General features: G+C 42.1%; 1 protein-coding gene across 3 annotated transcripts in view; it reads left to right on the top strand.

Moving 5' to 3' along the window:
• Positions 1-18,697, top strand: part of LOC116940030 (small conductance calcium-activated potassium channel protein 2-like) — a 191,632-nt gene that overhangs the window by 17,476 nt on the left and 155,459 nt on the right. For all 3 annotated transcript variants that reach the window (XR_012929985.1, XM_076053219.1, XM_032949308.2), the window contains 2 exons: positions 7,223-7,641; positions 16,424-16,565. Coding sequence is in view for 2 of the 3 variants with exons in the window: in XM_076053219.1 (XP_075909334.1) it covers positions 7,223-7,641; positions 16,424-16,565 (561 nt within the window). In the remaining variant the exon portion in view is untranslated. The remainder of the gene's footprint in view (positions 1-7,222; positions 7,642-16,423; positions 16,566-18,697) is intronic.

The following is an 18,697-nucleotide window of genomic DNA, read 5'->3' as shown; positions in this document are numbered from 1 at the left end:
TTGAGAGGGGGTCAAATGGTTATTTCCCTCATTAAAATGCAAATAAATTTATAACATTTTTGACATGCGTTTTTCTGGATTTTGTTGTTGTTATTCTGTCTCTCACTGTTCAAATAAACCTACCATTAAAATTATAGACTGATCATTTCTTTGTCAATGGGCAAATGTACAAAATCAGCAGGGGATCAAATACTTTTTTCCCTCACTGTACATGCAAGTGCACTGGACATCTATGACTGTAGTAAGCATACGCCAGCTGTGCGTATATTTTTTATTTATGGCTATCTGTACTACCCGGCTTCGCCCGGGACTTGGATCCACCACGCCCGGTCGCCTTTGTCTCCCCAGTGGCGATGTTCACACACCACAGCAGTTACTCGTCTGAGGCTGAGTCGACCTAGGGGAGGCCCAGGAGCGGTTGAAATAATCGTCACCGGTGGTGGCCGTGAGCGAGAGTTGAACTCGGGTCGCCGGGTTCATAGTGCAGCGTGCTAACCACTACACTACAATGCGTTACGCTTCCACATGCACGGGTCACGTGACAGATTTGACGTCACAGCTCACTTGCCGTGCAAAACATATATGCATTATTGAGCTCCCCCCCCCTAAAAAAAGTGTATTTTGATTATTTTTGCATGGTGTACAGTCTGGAAAGTACCCACATGGCAAATTTCAAGTTTGTTGCATGTCGGGAAGTACGCTAAACATTTTGAACAGACACACATTCACAACTTTGCCTTTTATATATATGGAGATGCTTTTACTAAAATCAATATGGCTGGCAGAGTACAGCGAAACGATTGAAAGGGTAGTAACATATTTATCTGCAGTCCGCAATCACGATATACAAAAGAGAAAGGAAGGAGCTACACAGTGAGCAAGTGCTGGGAAGCGGTGAGGGCAGGGGAGTAGCACAGAAGGGAACAGAAGAGAGGACCGCTAGAATGGAGGTGGACGTCGAGCGAGGAGTGAGTATTGAGGAGGGGATCGGGATGCGGGCAAGTTAACGCAGTTATCCGCAACCTCATGAGCCACGGTCTTGTATGTCTGTGAAATATTGTGTGCGTTATGGATTGCGTTATCATTACTGCAGTTATTATGCAGAAGGACGGTTTGTTTGTTAAGCACCATCAGCAATCCCTGCAAATAGCCCCCAGGTGCCCCGGCGTGGATTTTTTTCCACGTAAGTTTTCACCAATAGTCAAATGTGGGAAGTTCACTTGCTGTGGGTATTTTCGCGTCAAATCGTTCGGGCTTGACATCTGCAATCATATTCTTGGTTCTTTCGGTAAAGTCACGTAGGAGGCAAACAATAAAATAATACAAATATAAAACAATACAATTCTCACGACGTTTCGACTGCAACACAAGCAATCATCATCAGGTGTGAAAACCACAACAAGAACATTTTTCAAGAAAATTTATCAAATGTTCTTGTTGTGGTTTTCACACCTGATGATGATTGCTTGTGTTGCAGTCGAAAAGTCGTGAGAATTTTATTGTTTTATATTTTTATTATTTTATTTTTTTTCCCTTCTATGTGATTTTACCGAAAGAAACAAGAATATGAATCCCTGCAGTCACGAAAGCTTTCAATCAAAATCTGCAATCTTGATGAAATTATGGCATAGTTGTAGGTACAATAGAGACGTGATACAATTCCGAATTGTAATCAGTGGGTCAAGCTGCTTCTAAGTTATAGGTCATTAAAGATTTTGCCTTTTTGGAGGGCCCGAGTTCAACAAATATTACTCCCTTATGTTTGGCGCTAGAAATAAACACTAAGATATCATTAGAAAGTTCTCATTGAGGCTTTTCAAAACCTATAAAACATAAGACTCGCTTAAAAAGTTGAGTTATTTGCAGCAAATTTGGTAGCCTTGACCCTGACCAATGTCCCAACTATGATTTTATAAAAAAATTGTGGGAACATGTCTAGCAAAAAAATCAAGCTCAGAACTTCATTGCCTCCAAAGATATTAACCATACTATTAATTATTAATTTGTTGTTTAAACAATGTGTATAACTATTCGCATGAATTATTGTGTAGAAATAATGCAGCTCAATATGGCCCACCTTGATAATCAAAACATGGCACTGATCTGTCGCAGAAGTTATAGAGTATGATAACTATAAGGCTTCACCAGTACCACTCGACACAACTCCCTTGGGTGGCAGGAGATTCAATGACCCATAACCCCTAAGCAATTTGACCCAGTGCCCTTCATATCTCTCTGTGGAACCTACGACTGTCAATTTCATCAAGATTCGGAGGTGGTAGAATTTTGTTCTGTTTGAGTGATCTGACGGGAAGTGACCTTTTTTTACCATTGTCTTTGTTGAAGCGGCCTATGGAGAACATTCACAATTCTCTACAGGGCACTTTGTGAAGCCCAGACTGTCGAGGTCTGAAAGCCCAGTGAGCATGTATAGATTGAAGGATTTGATCACATTCGATGTTCGATTCAAAAGCTCAGCTGAATTTCAGATTCTCTTCGATTCATTTTTTGCCAAAATTATCACGAAAAGGTAAAATTCTGTAGTACGTGAACTGAATCATTAATATTCTTGGTTCTTTCGGTGAATGTCACGTAGAAGGGAAATAATAAAATAATAAAAATAAAACATGATAAAATAAAATTCTCACGACGTTTCGGCCACAACGCAAGCAGCCGTCCTCAGGTGAAGAACAGAGCTGTCTCAAAACACCGGTGTGTTCTGTTCTGATGTCCCCCAACACCTGGAATTCCATCGCTTGAAAACATCCCTTGGTTATTCTGCCACCTACGTCACAATGTGTTGCTGAGCTGTCAAGTCTTCATGTAGGTTTGAACTTCTTTCGCACCGTACATTAGGACGTTGTCTTTATTAGACATTAGGACGCTGTCTTTCCGACAGCTCTGTTCTTCACCTGAGGACGGCTGCTTGCGTTGTGGCCCGAAACGTCGTGAGAATTTTATTTTATTATTTTTATTCTTTTATTATTTCCCTTCTACGTGACTTTACCCAAAGAACCAAGAATATGAATCCCTGCAGTCACGAAAGCTTGAAATCGAAATTGAAACACATTCCTGCGGAGGGAGCTGGTAGGAACGTTGGGTTGCTCGGTCAATGGCCAGGGTCAGCAGCGGCACCACGTGGTGTATTCCGCAAATATGCCCGACTGTGAGGACGGGCACAAGCTGGCATGAGTAGGTTAAACGTTGAGTTTTATAAGGGCACCACGGGGTGACCAGCCCCTCCCCACCCTCCCCTCTCCACCCTGCCCCACCCCTCCCATTTTTGGATGCACGACGGATGGACGGACGCAATAATCCCCTGTGGGCTGGTGTAACCAGGAGGTTCCTACCAGTATCATTAATCTAAACATTTGTCAAAGTGGTGCAGTGATCGGCACACCCCACTATGAACCTGGTGACCCGAGTTTAATTATTTGCAATGGCTAACATTAGCGGTGAGTGTCATCTGAAATGGCCCTGTGCCCCTCCCTTCACTGACCGGTATGGTCAAGTACAGTAAAACCTTGGATTGCGAGCATAATTCGTTCCGGAAATGTGTTTGTAATCCAAAGCACTCGTATATCAGTTGTGATCACGTGACGCTCGGCAGACAAAGCGTACACGTACTACTCGTATTGCAAGACCTCGCTCGTTTATCAAATTAATATTTATTTTAAAATATTTGCTCGTCTTGAAAAACACTCGCAGACCAAGTTACTCGCAATCCAAGGTTTTATTGTATAGTAGGAAAAAAAAACCCAGCAGAGTGGAACGATTTTCAGCTCTGGGTGTGTAAGGGTCTGATCTGCAAGAAGGGTGGACACAAGACCAAGAGCCTTTAATATCATGTTTAAAATAAAAAAGGCATGAACAACAGGACTCAAGACCACCATGAGATAAGTTAACATAAAGCCTATTTATACGAGACACACTCCACTCAGAATCAGAATTGTTTTGTATCCTGGGGATATCCGATGAGCTATGAAGCTATTTTTCACAGATGTCCAGTAGGGGCAGATCATAAAGTTACAACAACATTAAAACAATAAACGATAGCAGTGAAAAGTTTAGGAAAAGCAAACAGATCACTGAAAGTAAATCATATATATAAGTACAAATTGCATAAGTACATCAATTCATGGCAATATTTCAACACAAATGCTATCTTGGGCACAGCAGCAAAAACAACAAAAACAGTCCCAGACCACACCAACACAACAAACTATCCCTCAATGAAGATTGCGCAATAAAATGTAGCGATCGATGCACGTGGCTGTATCCAGCACTGATCTTCTGCTTCCGTACATTTATGGAGGAAGATTTACAATGTGAAGGGAAGGAAACGAGGTTGTTTCAAAACGCCGGTGCTGCAATGGCAAAGGCATTGTCACGTAATCTTGACTTAAAGCTTTCGTGACTGCAGGATTTCACACTCTTTGGGTCTTTCGGTAAAGTCACGTAGCTAGAAAAAAAAATAACAACAAAATCACGACGTTTCGATCGCAACACGAGCAGTCGTCTTCAGGTGAAAAACTACTGCAGGAGAACTGCTGAGGCAGGAGAAATATTTAAACTGCCTCAGCAGTTTGCCTGCTGTATTTTTGTCACGTTGCAATTCTTCCTTTTGGGATTGTTAAAAGGCAATTAGATGGACATCTTAGGTGTCTTGGATTTGACTATGGGGTTCATGAATTAGCCAAGTGTCGCGCAGATTTGCAAAGAAGGATTTTATGGATGAACAGCGCCCAGAGTCTTCTTGCGTCAAGTGATGTAAGGTTGGATATTAAGTTGAGGTCACAATGTTGGGTTCCTGGATTGGTGTATCCACTGCAAATCAAAGAGCAGAATGATAAAGCGGGTTTAGCCTCAATCTAGAGTACAGGTTTAGTCTGTTTAGTGTTTGATTCGTAGCTGATATGTAAACAGCCTCAGAGTAATCACACAGTGGGAGAATGATAGCTTCAACAATTTGCAGGTGCAATTAAAAAAAAACCTTTATTTTATTTGGATGTCAGCAATATGGGGTTGTAATGTAAGTGTTGAAATCAATCAGTAAACCCAAGTATTTTAAGCACTGGTCAATGATGTTGTTTCGGATATCCATAATAGGTGAAGGGAATTAAACTATTTTTTATTTGAGTCCACACAGAAGGACAGTGATACAACTTCCTTGGAAGTTTCAATGATTGGAGCACTGTCTCTGCAATGAGAACACAGTTGCTCTGTTATCAGCCATATTCGCAGGTTTAAGATGGGGTCTTTTGGGAGCCCCGAATACGAGCAGAGAGTCACATGACCCTCTCCATGTCAATCAGTGAAGGACTTTTAAAATCCTGTTGCATGGCCCGATGGCCCCTGATGACATGCTCAGAAGTCATCACCTCATCCACCTCCTTTTTCAGCCTCTCATCGGCTTTTGCTCCACATACCGCGGCAGTGACAGTTAGTACACCCCAATGTCACCTGCTGATAGTTTACCAGAACAAAAATCATTGTACATCTACCAGTATTCCTCTACCACAATTATATATTTAGCCTACTGTTTTCTCCAATTGCGCCCTCATATTATCTGATGGGAATCACTTCCAGATAGAATCAACATCTTAACACATGAACGTTACTTCCCCTAAGTAATGATAAGTCACCCAAAATGAACATCTTTTCGTTCGTTTAATATCTTAAACCGGTCAACATTTTATTGTTTTATACGTTACAAGGATATAGCACGTATCTATACTGCAACAGTAAATATACAGTATGATTATCTGTAGTTGTGTTCATTTGAACATTGTTTAAAAAATATCTCCCCCACTTCTACGCATTCTTTATACAGTAATACTTTTATTATTACAAGATACTATTTTACATTAAACTACTTTTGCCTGTCCCTAGGCCCAATTATAAAAAAGGGATTTTTCCTTGAGAAAACACCTCATTGTCTCTCCTCCGCATGGTAACTTGAGTGTCTCTCAACACATGAGTGAGGGCACGCAAGGATTTCAAAATTCGCCACTGGCTCCACACCCAGGCTGTTGCATTTGAGGCTCATCTGTGGTTCTTCCTCGCGCCTCCGAGTCATGTTCCGTCTTCGAGAGCGAGCGAATACCGCGCAGTTTGTTACACGTGGAAAATATTGCCGTCACAAAAAAATACCAATGTGCCACGCCTCCTACAGAAGGCGCAGTAGACCTATAATTCCACAAATTTCACGTTACATTATGATACCTCCTTTGCCAGTAGCAAGATATAATAATAATAGGTTTTTACCTTTTTATCTGGCAACAAAACTGATGTTATGTCTTGCTACTGGCAAAGGAAGTCTCATAATGTAAAAGCTTACCCTGAGCTCTTAATACTCTGATGGTGCGTTGTCTTTGAGTTGTGCGCCTTTTGGCGTCATCTGGTCCAACACCAGTGGAGACTAGGCTCTAAGGAAAGCTGTCTCGGGTGTGGACCAATCAATTTCAAGGACAGTGTATACATTATCAGTGTTGTCTTTTTGTTTGCATTTTGACCGCAAGTGTTATGGTTAATGCAAGCATGATCCATTGTAAAAAAAAGTATCAGTTTTGTTGCCAGATAAAAAGGGTGAAAACCTATTATGATATTAAATTTCACATTTTGCCTTGTTTCAGGCTCCAGATACCATCCGTGCACACTCCATTCTGTACATCGTGGCATGCCTCTCCACACACATCCTTTAGGAAGACATCACAACGTGGCACAGTGCAGCAGTGTGGGCCTGGGTGAAATCTGGAGCCAAACCTGACCATGTTAGCTCTGGCTCTGGATTCCACTTGTGCCCACTCTGCGCTCTGTCTGGTGGCACGCCGCATTTAATCTGTGCTTCTGTGCATTGCTTTTGTAAATTAACAAAATGCAGCAGCTGGCAATTTCCAGCACGTATGAGTGACACCTACTGTATGTGAATATGTTCCCACTATATATCCTGTAATTGAAATGTGTTACCATCTATAAAACGTCTTTTTTCTGAACGAAGTGCTGGTCTGAAAAATCTGCAAAATAGTAAGCTATTATTTTTGAATCGACAGTTGTGTTTACAGCAATCGATATTTCCCTGGGAGCTTGCACTAATGGGAATGTCTAATAGTTTGATGAAAGTTGAATAGTATATTAAAAAAAAAACCCTACAATTACTGTAATAGTATTGAATATCTCTCTGGCCCCTACAATGACAGTGCCCTTGTGTCCCTTCCTGCAGCTCTTTATTGTGGACAATGGTGCAGATGACTGGCGAATTGCAATGACCTACCAGAGGATCTTCAACATTGGCCTCGAGCTCCTCATATGTGCCATCCATCCTATCCCGGGAAACTACACGTTCATGTGGACAGCCCGCTTAGCTTTCACCTACGTCTCGTCGGTGAAGGAGGCTGACGTGGACATTGTGCTCTCCATCCCCATGTTTCTGCGCCTCTACCTGATCGCACGCGTCATGCTGCTGCACAGCAAACTCTTCACCGACGCGTCATCGCGCAGCATTGGGGCGTTAAACAAGATCACCTTCAACACGCGTTTCGTGATGAAGACGCTCATGACAATCTGCCCGGGCACCGTGTTGCTCGTCTTCAGCATTTCCCTGTGGATCATTGCCGCTTGGACTGTGCGCGCATGCGAGAGGTAAGTGCACAAAACACTTCAGGTGCCCCCGGCATGAGACGGTCAATGAGCTTTGAAATATCCCGTTAACGTGTTTGAACACTCCGTGCTGATGAACTAACATGCGCTTTGTCCGGGGCGGCTAGAATTTTGGGTAATCGAGCAGCGAGTTTGTTATTTTTATGTATTTTAACTAAGGATGATAGTATGTGTGCATAAGTTTAGTCCTTGTCTTGGTGCGCCTTTGTGAAGTGGGTGGGTGGGGGGGTTGTAAGGGGTTGGGGCAGCAGAGTACTCTGGTAAAGATGATCTGATATGAATTAAATTCTAATTTAAAGATGTGTTGCCATTAGGGAATTACCCTTTTAAATCCAGCCAACTGATCAATCGGTTACCCAAAACTTGGAGACAAAAAAAAGTGTACAAAAGACCCCCCCCGGGCCGGCATCCCGGAGATGCTGGCTGCAGTGCACACAGCCCGCCCCAACGGAGTGCCTATTACGAGCCCCGTGTCTCACCGCAGCCTCGTTAACGTGATCCAATATGATCGAAAGTTGAGTATGAAGTTGTGTTGCTATTAGGGACTTCCTCTGTTGAAATCTGGCCAAATTGATTAAAGGGATTGCCTACGGCGTCTACAAAAGAGCCATTTCTGAGCTCTGTTTCCCGCAGGCCTGGCATGAGCACCTCTGTCATCACTGATTAAGTACTTCAGGGGACAAAGGCATCATAGAGAGCATTACATGATCCATGCATATGCATGGTGTTTTTTCCGCATTCATTAGGGCATTGGAACTTAAAACTGGCGAAGAATGCCTTACGCTACATTTGGGATAAGTATAATCATTTTCCTTAACTGATTATCCACATGCTATGCTATTTAAAGTATGCAGTACCTGTATTTTGGAGTTTGCTTTGTACTATTACTGTGTTTTTATCACTTTTCAACGCAGGTTTAAAGCATTAATGCATTACTTATGTCACTATATATGTCTGCCTGTAAACTTAGCGATAAATAACCAGTGCTTAATTTGAAAATATTTCAGCCAGAGAATTTGCATCACATACCTGTCAACCCCTTATAAGTGCCTACCTTATTACAGACCAATTCAGACCTTATTGGCCACCCCGTGTTATTATAAATCTCAACGTTTATCCTACAAAATGCCATCACAAGGGAGAAACACAAACACATATTTTTTTGCCTGTATTGAAACGGCCTGAAAACTTAATTTCCCTGTACAATAATACGGGTAAACCGTATGGGTTGACCGGTATGACATTGCGTTCCAATTTGTGGGCCATGACGTAATTATATGTGACGCCATGTCATGTGCAGTGTAATTTAATGCAACTTATAAACAAATTCATCAACTGCCATGATCAATCCACGGCTGAATAAAGGCCTCCCCAAACCGCTGCCATCACCAATAGTTCTGCAATGTTGTAATCTACCTAGCACTTGCACGCCGCATAATTCTCATCTTCTCCTCTTGGCTGCCACTCGGTAATTGTTTGTGCCATATATGAACCTAAAAAGGGATACGGTTCATCTAGCGCTCAGGAATAAATATGAGTTTTAGGTGAAGGTGAGGTGTTCATTCTTGCTGGCTAAACGGTATTCAGTTGGAATATGAGGTGCCTTTCTGTTCTTTGTCTGGTCTCAATCCCAACAGAAACGAAGATAAGGTCACATAAACTCAACACATGGCCACAAATGATAGCTCAATGAAGTGGCTCATCACGTGGACATTTATAGCAGCCAAATACTCTAAACGCACGCTTCTAAATGTGGACGGAAAAACCGGGGGACCTGGAGAAAAATCCACGCGGGCACAGGGAGAACGTGCAAATCCCAATTATACAGGCATCAAGGTCGGGATCGAACCCACGCCTCCGATATACAAGGCGTCCCTTACACATTCAGATACGTGGCCTTGTATTGAGTGCTAATTGACCATATTTGAGTGCTAGACTGACCCCTTCCATTTTTACATTCAAACATAGTATACCTGCAATAGGAACACACATTTGTTTACCTAATAAGTGATTTCTCAGTAACATTGGACAGCAAGGGCGAAAAAGACACTCAAATAAAACTTGCTTCCTCCACCCTGCTTGCAAGGTTCAGGAATTTAAAACAGTTGTAATGCCCTTTGATCCCATCGACCATCTGGTTATCCTATTTCTTGAGATCTTCTCTAATCCTACTGAAATGATAATTGTGCCCAAAAATGCATCACTAAGTAGATTATGCGCATGATGGTTTTATTGACATCAATACAACCGTTCTACCCATAATGCAATGTGCAACCAACACTTTCTCATTTTACCTTTAATACCAATGCATTTATTTGGTAATTTCATTTTTGATTATTGCAGAGCTTGATCTGTTACTCAATAGCTACTATTAAATTACTATTCATAATCACATTTTAAAAACTGATTATGAGAAAACATTTTTAAAACGTATTGTTCATTAGGCCCCATGGTGTAAAGTGCATTCTCCAACTCTCATGTTTTCTGAAGATTCAATTGGGGAAACATAAATCACAGTCATCGTAAAATGTGGATGAACTGCCAATGGGAATGAGCTGCAGGAAATGTCATAAGAACTTAATAGAGAAGGCTTCAAGGTTGGGATCAGGATAAATATGAGTGTCAAGGTCATGTACAATAAGTTGGCTAAATAAATAAAGCTATGTCGGAGGGACAAAGTTGGAATCACAGCAGAATGTGTTCCTAGGACAGCTAGTAAAGGTAGGTTTTAGGCGACCATTTAATACATTTAGCTGGTTTTCAAAAGGGCGAGTAGCTGATAGCAACACATCTTTATCCTAAAATTGTACTCATATTGGATCGTGTTTGTTAGAGTTATGAGACCCCCCCCCCCACTACAGACAGATGGACAGAGCTGATGCCTGAACGCTTTTCTAAACTTAGTTGGAAAGTGTTAAAAAGAAGTGGATGGTCTTCAGGATGCTGGTATACCCAATTCTGTGCTCTATTTGCGGACACCTTTACATATTAAAGTGTTAGGTGTGGATCAAGCAATTTAAGGAACGTAATTGACTCGTCATGTTGCTGAATTACTTCACTGGATCTTTTAACGGCCACTATGAAGCGGAGGGCGTATATTTTTACACGCTTTTATTTAACTCACTCTGTTATTGTTGTATCCTCAAATCTTGTAAAGCAATTTTAACTCACTTCCCAATGTGGTATGGACTGAAAACTTGGTATACTTATGTCATACTGATGACAATACTATATTCTATCAAAAAATATATATATTTGTAAACTTTATTTTTTATATGTTATGTTTCGGCTTGGGTCTAATTGTCCACGCTCAACTGACGTTGGCTGTAATTGGCCACGGTCCCCCTTACGTTATGGCAAGCTTCAGGGCCACTTCCTGGAGTCGTGGAGTTCTGCCATTACTAGTACATTTCATAAAAGCGTGTTTAAAAAAAAAGTATTTTTTAAATATTAGTTATTGGATTAATACACCCTCACTAATAACTAGGGCTGCTGCTGGACACGAACCATGAACATCTGCAACAAGCGGTGAACGTGCTATCAAGAGGCTGTGTCACCAACCGCCCATTGTGCACAGGGGTTGCACACGTGATGACAGTGTCCGAATGTGGCTTCACCCTAAAAGTGGATGATGCCTACTCCAGGTCTCTCTTGTGCCTGGGTCTCTGGTCTCCAGATATTTTTGTTTGTATGCACGGATGCCAGGCACAAGAATATGCCATTAATTAGAACGGTCGGCACTATAAATTTTGATTTAAAGCTTTCGTGACTGCAGGGATTCATATTCTTGGTTCTTTCGGTAAAGTCACGTAGAAGGGAAACAATAAAATAATACAAATATAAAACAATAAAATTCTCACGACGTTTCGACTGCAACACAAGCAATCATCATCAGGTGTGAAAACTACAGCAAGAAAATTGTCTTGAAAACCACAGCAAGAAAATCGTGACTTTACCGAAATAACCAAGAATAAGTCGGCACTATGTTCACATGGGTAATAATGCTGTAGGGGTGGCATCGTAGGCAAGACGCAGAGGAAGACATAGATCCTCAAAGAGGTCACTCCCTCAGCAGGACACAAATCCTTGATAATTCCCCTGGGAAATCTCTGTTTAAGCAGAATGTTCACTCGGGTTAATCTCACCCATTTCCTGGAAAAGTGGAAAACTCCAATTTTGTACAACGGACCAAAAAAACTCGCTATGTCCATCGTCAATAACACTGTGGCCTTCAAAGAATAAAATCTATATGCTTTGGGCAGTGGCCAGTTTCTTCATCGCACATGAAGAAGGATGCTTTGAAGAAGGGAAATTGCCCAAAACGTCACCTATTATGTGTTCTGTAAGGCAGTCTTATTGATGAATGTGTTGAGTGTTTTTGTTCATTGTCATCGTGCACCAATTTGTACCTTGGGTTGTACCATGTCATCAACGAGGGGTATGACTTAAAATCTAAGAATGTTCTCCAGCTCTTGAGACGTTATATATGGAACCCCACAACTTGCTCTGGATAATATGAGATGATAGGGTTTTGGAAATGTAAATGCAACCACTGACATAGGAGTCTCTCGACAGAGAGTGAAGTTACTTCAGGCTTTCCATAGTGCCACATGCAGAAGAATATTTTCTCGTGATTTTATCAGCCTCGTATATTAACACGTTTCTCATATATTGAAGGTTCAAAACAATACGGTGTCCTTAATAAGGTCGGTGCAAAGGGGAATTGCTTATTATTTGGATATCTACAAAATAGATGCCTTTTAGGAGCCAATCATGGAAGAAATTCAAAGCTATCTTCACTTTGCTCTTGGAATTCACTTAAGAGTTAATGATTTTATCATTTGGGCTCATTGGCCTCATTAAGCGCTTCATAATAGCACTGCAATGTGATTGTAGTGGCCCTATGTAAAACAGATGTCCATGTATATCTCTTACTGATTGGCGGCCTTTTTGTCATCAGAGTCCAGTCATCAGATAACCAGTTATTTTAAATCTGGTAAGCACCACTTGTCTCAATACACTGTTGTGTAGTCTTTGATTGAAGCTTTTCTTCCAGACCAAAAAAACGACTTTGAAATTCAGGAAAAGCCCAAACATCTGCATGAGAGGGACTGCCCCTGTCATAATTTATCTCATTTTCATAGCCCAGGGGCAGAGCCAGGATTTTGACTTTGGGGGGGCTGACTTGAATATTCTGAGATATCCAGTGTTTATGTTTTCCAATGGGCGCCACAAATGTATAAAATAAATTTTATTGGATTTGAACGCGGAGTTTATTAATAGGTCAGAGCCGCTGATGTGGCTAATACGTTCGATAAGTTCGAAAGGCTGCCGCTCAAGCAGCCTGCAGGGCAGCACAAGGTGGCAGCCTGCAGGGCAGCACAAGGTGGCAGCCTGCAGGGCAGCACAAGGTGGCAGCCTGCAGGGCAGCACACAAGGTGGCAGCCTGCAGGGCAGCACAAGGTGGCAGCCTGCAGGGCAGCACAAGGTGGCAGCCTGTAGGGCAGCACACAAGGTGGCAGCCTGCAGAGCAGCACAAAGTGGCAGCCTGCAGGGCAGCACAAGGTGGCAGCCTGCAGGGCAGGACAAGGTGGCAGCCTGCAGCATTTTTCAGCAGCCGGATATCCGGTTATCCCGATCACCGACTTTCCCAAAATTTCAGGGGGGGCTTAGCCCCCCCAGCCCCCCCTGTGGCTCCGCCCCTGTCATAGCAACATGGTAGCATTGGGAGAAATGTTTACATTGGCTTGATTCAAGATGGAGTCCCTTTATTAATCTCTCCAGCATCCGTGGGACCTACTTGAGGGAAAAATATAGGATTAATAAAGTTGTTTTAATTCTTCTTGTTTTTTGGATCTGAACATTGTAGAGACTTGAGCTGAGGTAAAGGAATTAAATATCTTCAAAAGAAGAACATGATCCGTCAAGATATAGAATGCACATTATGAGACTCTGCCGAATGATATTTCATGTTTAAGAAGTTGTGGACTGAATTGAAATGTGGAAGAGAGACTTGTGGAGGAGATGTGCAGTCTAAATGTCCTCAAATATCAGTTATAAACGCAGACGTCAGTTAAGCTCACAAATGTCACTTGCCCATAAAGTAGAGATTTCTGAGATTGTTGGCCCATCAATATGTATAGTGCATGCCTGTTGACCAATACTTTGGGGATAAAAAAGGTGTTTGCAAGAAGCGTGGTAAAAATGTTGACGATTCAGATCAGTAACCAATTAAACAAAATAAACATTTACACCAAATTTGTAGAAATGGATGAAATATGACTCCATTATTTAGATTTGGCAACCAACTCTCAGAGTATTCAATGGTAAAATCATGGGCCAGTCCTCACAACAGTGAAGGCATCAGGTTTTTTAGGATGCAGATCAAGTTATCCTGATGGATTATATATTATTTATGTATTGAAAGGAGGTACAATCACAAGGCAGTATTATGCAAATAAAATTTAGACTTTAAGCAAGCTTATATGTCTGGAGAGAAAGGACATGTGGATGTCGATATTGTGATTACATTCCAGACAATATAGAGCATATATGATTGGCCTGTTTGAGCATTTGAGTTATTGAAAAGTATTTTTTTAAGAAAGTTCCTTACAAAAATTGTAGACCTATTTTTGACTTTAATAAAATGAGCTTGCCAAACACGAAGTTGATGACTACTTTTGAGAAAGTTCCCGCTTATTTTATTTTTGTGCCAGTGGAATAAAAGTAAGAATGTTATGGTAGCAGAAGTCTTTGTCCTTCAATAGCAATATGCATAACCAAGTGGATTGTGAGGCCAATAAACATGCGTGGGCCCCAGTTCATGGATCGTTTTTAGCTCTTAGTCCACCTCGTTTTTTGCAATACTGCAGTAATTTTTGTGGTAAATTGGCCCTATTCCACCTTCTCTTTCAGTTGCTGATTACGCACTGACAGGAGGAGCCCATTGCCATTGCTCCTCGTTCTGCGATGGCAGAATGGCTCAAAGTGGGGTGGGATTAGGGCAGAGCTGGGGCATTGCGAGTGATGCAATCTTTCTTACCCATTAACAGGTTCATATGCCACTTGCCTCTGCAAATGGTGACTGAAAATCGAACTCAGACTGCTGACCACTGGTCCACTGCTCTGAAAGTATCTATCATGCACAAACAGCCGATAAGGTTCTGCAGAATGCTCTGCATGTATATGTGCGCGCGTGCCAAATGTGGGTGTCGCTGTGGTGACGTTAACGACCTCACCTGGTATACAGAAACTATACAGGAAAATGCTTACCCCGAGCTCTCATACTCTGATGGTGCATTGCCTTTGAGTTGTGCGCCTTTTGGCGTCTTCTGGTCCAACACCATGTGAGACGAGGCTCTAAAGAAAGCTGTTTCGGGTGTGGACCAATCAATTTCAAGGACAGTGCATACATTATCAGAGTTTTTTGTTTGCGTTCCGACCGCAGGTATTGTGGTCAATGTAAACATGACTCCTTGTAAAAAAAGGTGTCAGTTTTGTTGCCAGATAAAAGGGTAAAAAAACAATTATCAACTATGCAGGAGATCGTGGGCTCGATCCCGACCCTGACGCCTGCATATTTGGAGTTTGCGTGCTCTCCCCGTGGTCGCATGGATTTTTCTCTGGGTCCTCCGGTTTTTCCCTCCACATTTAGAAACATTCGTTGACAGTATTTGGCTGCTATAAATTTCCACGTAACAAGCCACTTCTTTCGAGCATGTAATTTGTGGCCAGATCGCTTCTGAAAAATAGCGGCAGAGCTCAGTGGGCCTCGCCTGGTAAAATAAAAATACAGCAGTTTAGTTTTTTAATGGCTTAGTTTAGTATAACAGCTACAGTATCGGGCATATGTGAGATTGGGAGGTGTGGCGTTCACTCATCGTTGTTTTGACCTCTTAACCTTGACTTTATAGATGCACACGGAAACACAGGTGTGCAGTTGCCCTTTGCGGCTGTGGCTCTGAACCACCTTCACAAGTTTCAGAATTGAGCAGTCATGTGAGGCTATCAGAGCACTTTATAGAATGACTCCACCACATTGGAGTTGTCTCCAATGTGGTGGAGCCATTGAACCGCACACGTGCCCATGTCTGTGCATGTTTTATGTCGGGCAAATCGGGGCCTGGATCTCTCGTGCCCTTTATGTGGTGCAGGGATTATGTCGTTGCATTACAATTCTGTGGCAGAATGTGGTCTGCTCTCATTTGGGATTGCCTAGCTGCCGTTTGTGGAGTGGATTGGTGTCTACCATTCATTTTCCCAGCAAAAATGGCACCAGGATGTGCTCATAAATCAGTGTGGGTTTTTTTAAAAATGAAATGACCACTGGTAAAACTATCTCCAAAACCAGAAACTCGTACCCTGCCGTTGTTTGAAGAAATAATCAGCACTGTGGCTAGTTTTATCAAAATATCCTGGTGAAATGTCTGTTGTATCACCTAATAGCGTTACTGGTAATACTTTAAAATGCAAATGAACATTAAATTCGTTTTTTTACTACTGTTGTGTTGTGCCACAGCTGAACAACCAAATGTGCAATCATTACATGTAAATCTTATTTAATAACAATCCCTCTAATGAGAAGTGTATCTTTATGTTTTTGTAGTTTTAAGGCCAAGTATAACAGCAAGGCTTGTACATTTTAAATCCTTGATAAACAGCATAGTATTTATCGGTTTTTTCCACTTCCTCTTAAACTAAAGCAAAAGGTTTCTACTTCCGTGAACAGCTGGGTTATGAATATTCATGATGTTTTCTTTTGCAGGTATCATGACCCCCAAGACATAACAAGCAATTTTCTGGCGGCCATGTGGCTCATCTCGATAACGTTCCTCACCATTGGCTACGGCGACATGGTGCCACACACCTACTGTGGACGGGGCGTCTGTCTACTCACAGGCATTATGGTAAACGCGCAAACGAAACGCACACCCACAGGAGTGCCCCTTGAGATGAAGTCCGCTCAATGGGGTCAGAATCTTTCTTTAGACTGGCGGAATCCGATGCGCTATTAAGCTCTCTTTCGCAGATGCCCAGTATGTGGCGGGCCAGCACCGTTACAACAGCAAACTATACAAATAGACAAAAAGGTAAGCAAGTCATTAAATAGAAATCTATGTATATATATTTAAAATGTTTAGCGTACTTCCCGACATGCAACAAACTTGAAATTTGCCATGTGGGTACTTTCCAGACTTTACACCATGCAAAAATTCAGAGAAATACACTTTTGTAGTTTTTTTTTTTGGGGGGGGGGGGCGCAATAATGGATATATTTTGCACGGCAAGTGAGCTGTGACGTCACATCTGTCATGTGACCCGTATGCGGAAGCGTAACAGAGTGTGCCTGCTGATGTCACCCACCCCCCCCCAACCCTCCGCGGGTAAAGTGCCATACAAATGTGTTGCGGGTCTAAGGCGTTCTTTGCGCAGCATTGGTTTATTATTTCAGTCGTTTACTGCCGTACGCACCCTGAAAGTTGTGTGTGTCTGCAGCAAGTGCGTGTATGTGTACCTATGGACGCACGTGTGCGTGTGTGGGGGGGGGAGCGGTAGTGTAGTGGTTAGCGCTACGCTGCGCTACGAACCCGGCGACCCGAGTTCGATTCCCGCTCACGGCCACCACCGGTGACGATTATTTGAACCGGTCCTGGGCCTCCCCTAGGTCGACTCAGCCTCAAACGAGTAACTCGTGTGGTGTGTGAACATCGCACACTTGGGAGACAAAGGCGGCCGGGCGTGGTGAATCCAAGTCCCGGGCGAAGCCGGGTAGTGAAGTTAGTAAGTAATAAATTATCTAAGTCCGATTTATGAAGCTTAGGCAGAGCAGCAAAAAATAGCAACAAAACAGTCCAAGACCACACCAAGATAACGCCACATAGTAGTAGTCCCTCAATAAAATGGCACAGTCACATTAAACTATCGATAGACACCTCCGATTAACACGGTTAGTTACGTACGGTGCGAAATAAGTTCAACGCGCACACATACATTCTCCGGTGAGGACAAAAGTTACAAATCACATTACAAAATGTGGCTGTATCCAGCGCGAATATTCTGCTTCAGGATATTTTTTTGAAGGCAGATATGCGATGTTAAGGGAGGAAACAAGGTTCCAAAATGTTGGTGCTGCAACAGCAAAGGATTTATATTCTTTGTTCTTTCGGTAAAGTCACGTAGAAGAGAAACAATAAAATAATAAAAATATAAAACAATAAAATTCTCACGACGTTTCGATTGCAACACAAGCAATCATCATCAGGTGTGAAAACCACAGCAAGAAAAAATTTGAATTTTTTTGAAAACCACAGCAATAATAAAAATTTGAATTTTTTTGTGCAGTGGTTTTCACACCTGATGATGATTGCTTGTATTGCAGTCGAAACGTCGTGATAATTTTATTGTTTTATATATTTTATTGTTTCCTTTCTATGTGACTTTGCCGAAAGAACCAAGAATATGAATCCCTGCAGTCACGAAAGCTTTAAAGCAAAGGCTTTGTTACCTATTAAAATGAACACCTTTGGTTTCTTGGCTTTGACAATGGGGATAATGAATTAGCTAAGTATACTCTTTGGTTCTTTTCGGTAAAGTCACGTGGGTAAAAAATAAAAACAACAAAAATCACGACGTTTCGGCCACATTACAAGTGGCCTTCATCAGGTGAAGGGACCGGACTGTCCAGAGGACAGCGTTGGAGTGAAGACAGCTAAGCCCAGGTCACGTCCTTTAATGTGTGAGGGAGGAAACAAAAACGCCTTGACAAAGGATTTTTTTTCTCCCTCCATACAGAAACAACCACTTGATACTACGATCAAAACCATCACACTACCATATATAGCAGGCGTTACTAAAAAGATCTCCAAAATTCTAAACAAACACAAGATCCTGGTCCTGTTCAATACAGTACACAAAATCCGTGACCTGATCCCTTCCGTGAAGGATGTCATTCCTGACTTACAGTACCCCGGGGTTTACAAATTGATCTGCACCTGTGGTGACTGCTATATCGGGGAGACGAAACGACATGTCTCTGACC

The sequence above is a fragment of the Petromyzon marinus genome, chromosome 1 (assembly GCF_048934315.1).
Source record: "Petromyzon marinus isolate PM22_M1 ecotype Great Lakes invasive population chromosome 1, UKy_Petmar_22M1.pri1.0, whole genome shotgun sequence".
Lineage (NCBI taxonomy): Eukaryota > Metazoa > Chordata > Hyperoartia > Petromyzontiformes > Petromyzontidae > Petromyzon > Petromyzon marinus.
Note: the sequence above shows the minus strand (reverse complement) of the source record. Positions and strands in the feature narration are given on the sequence as shown.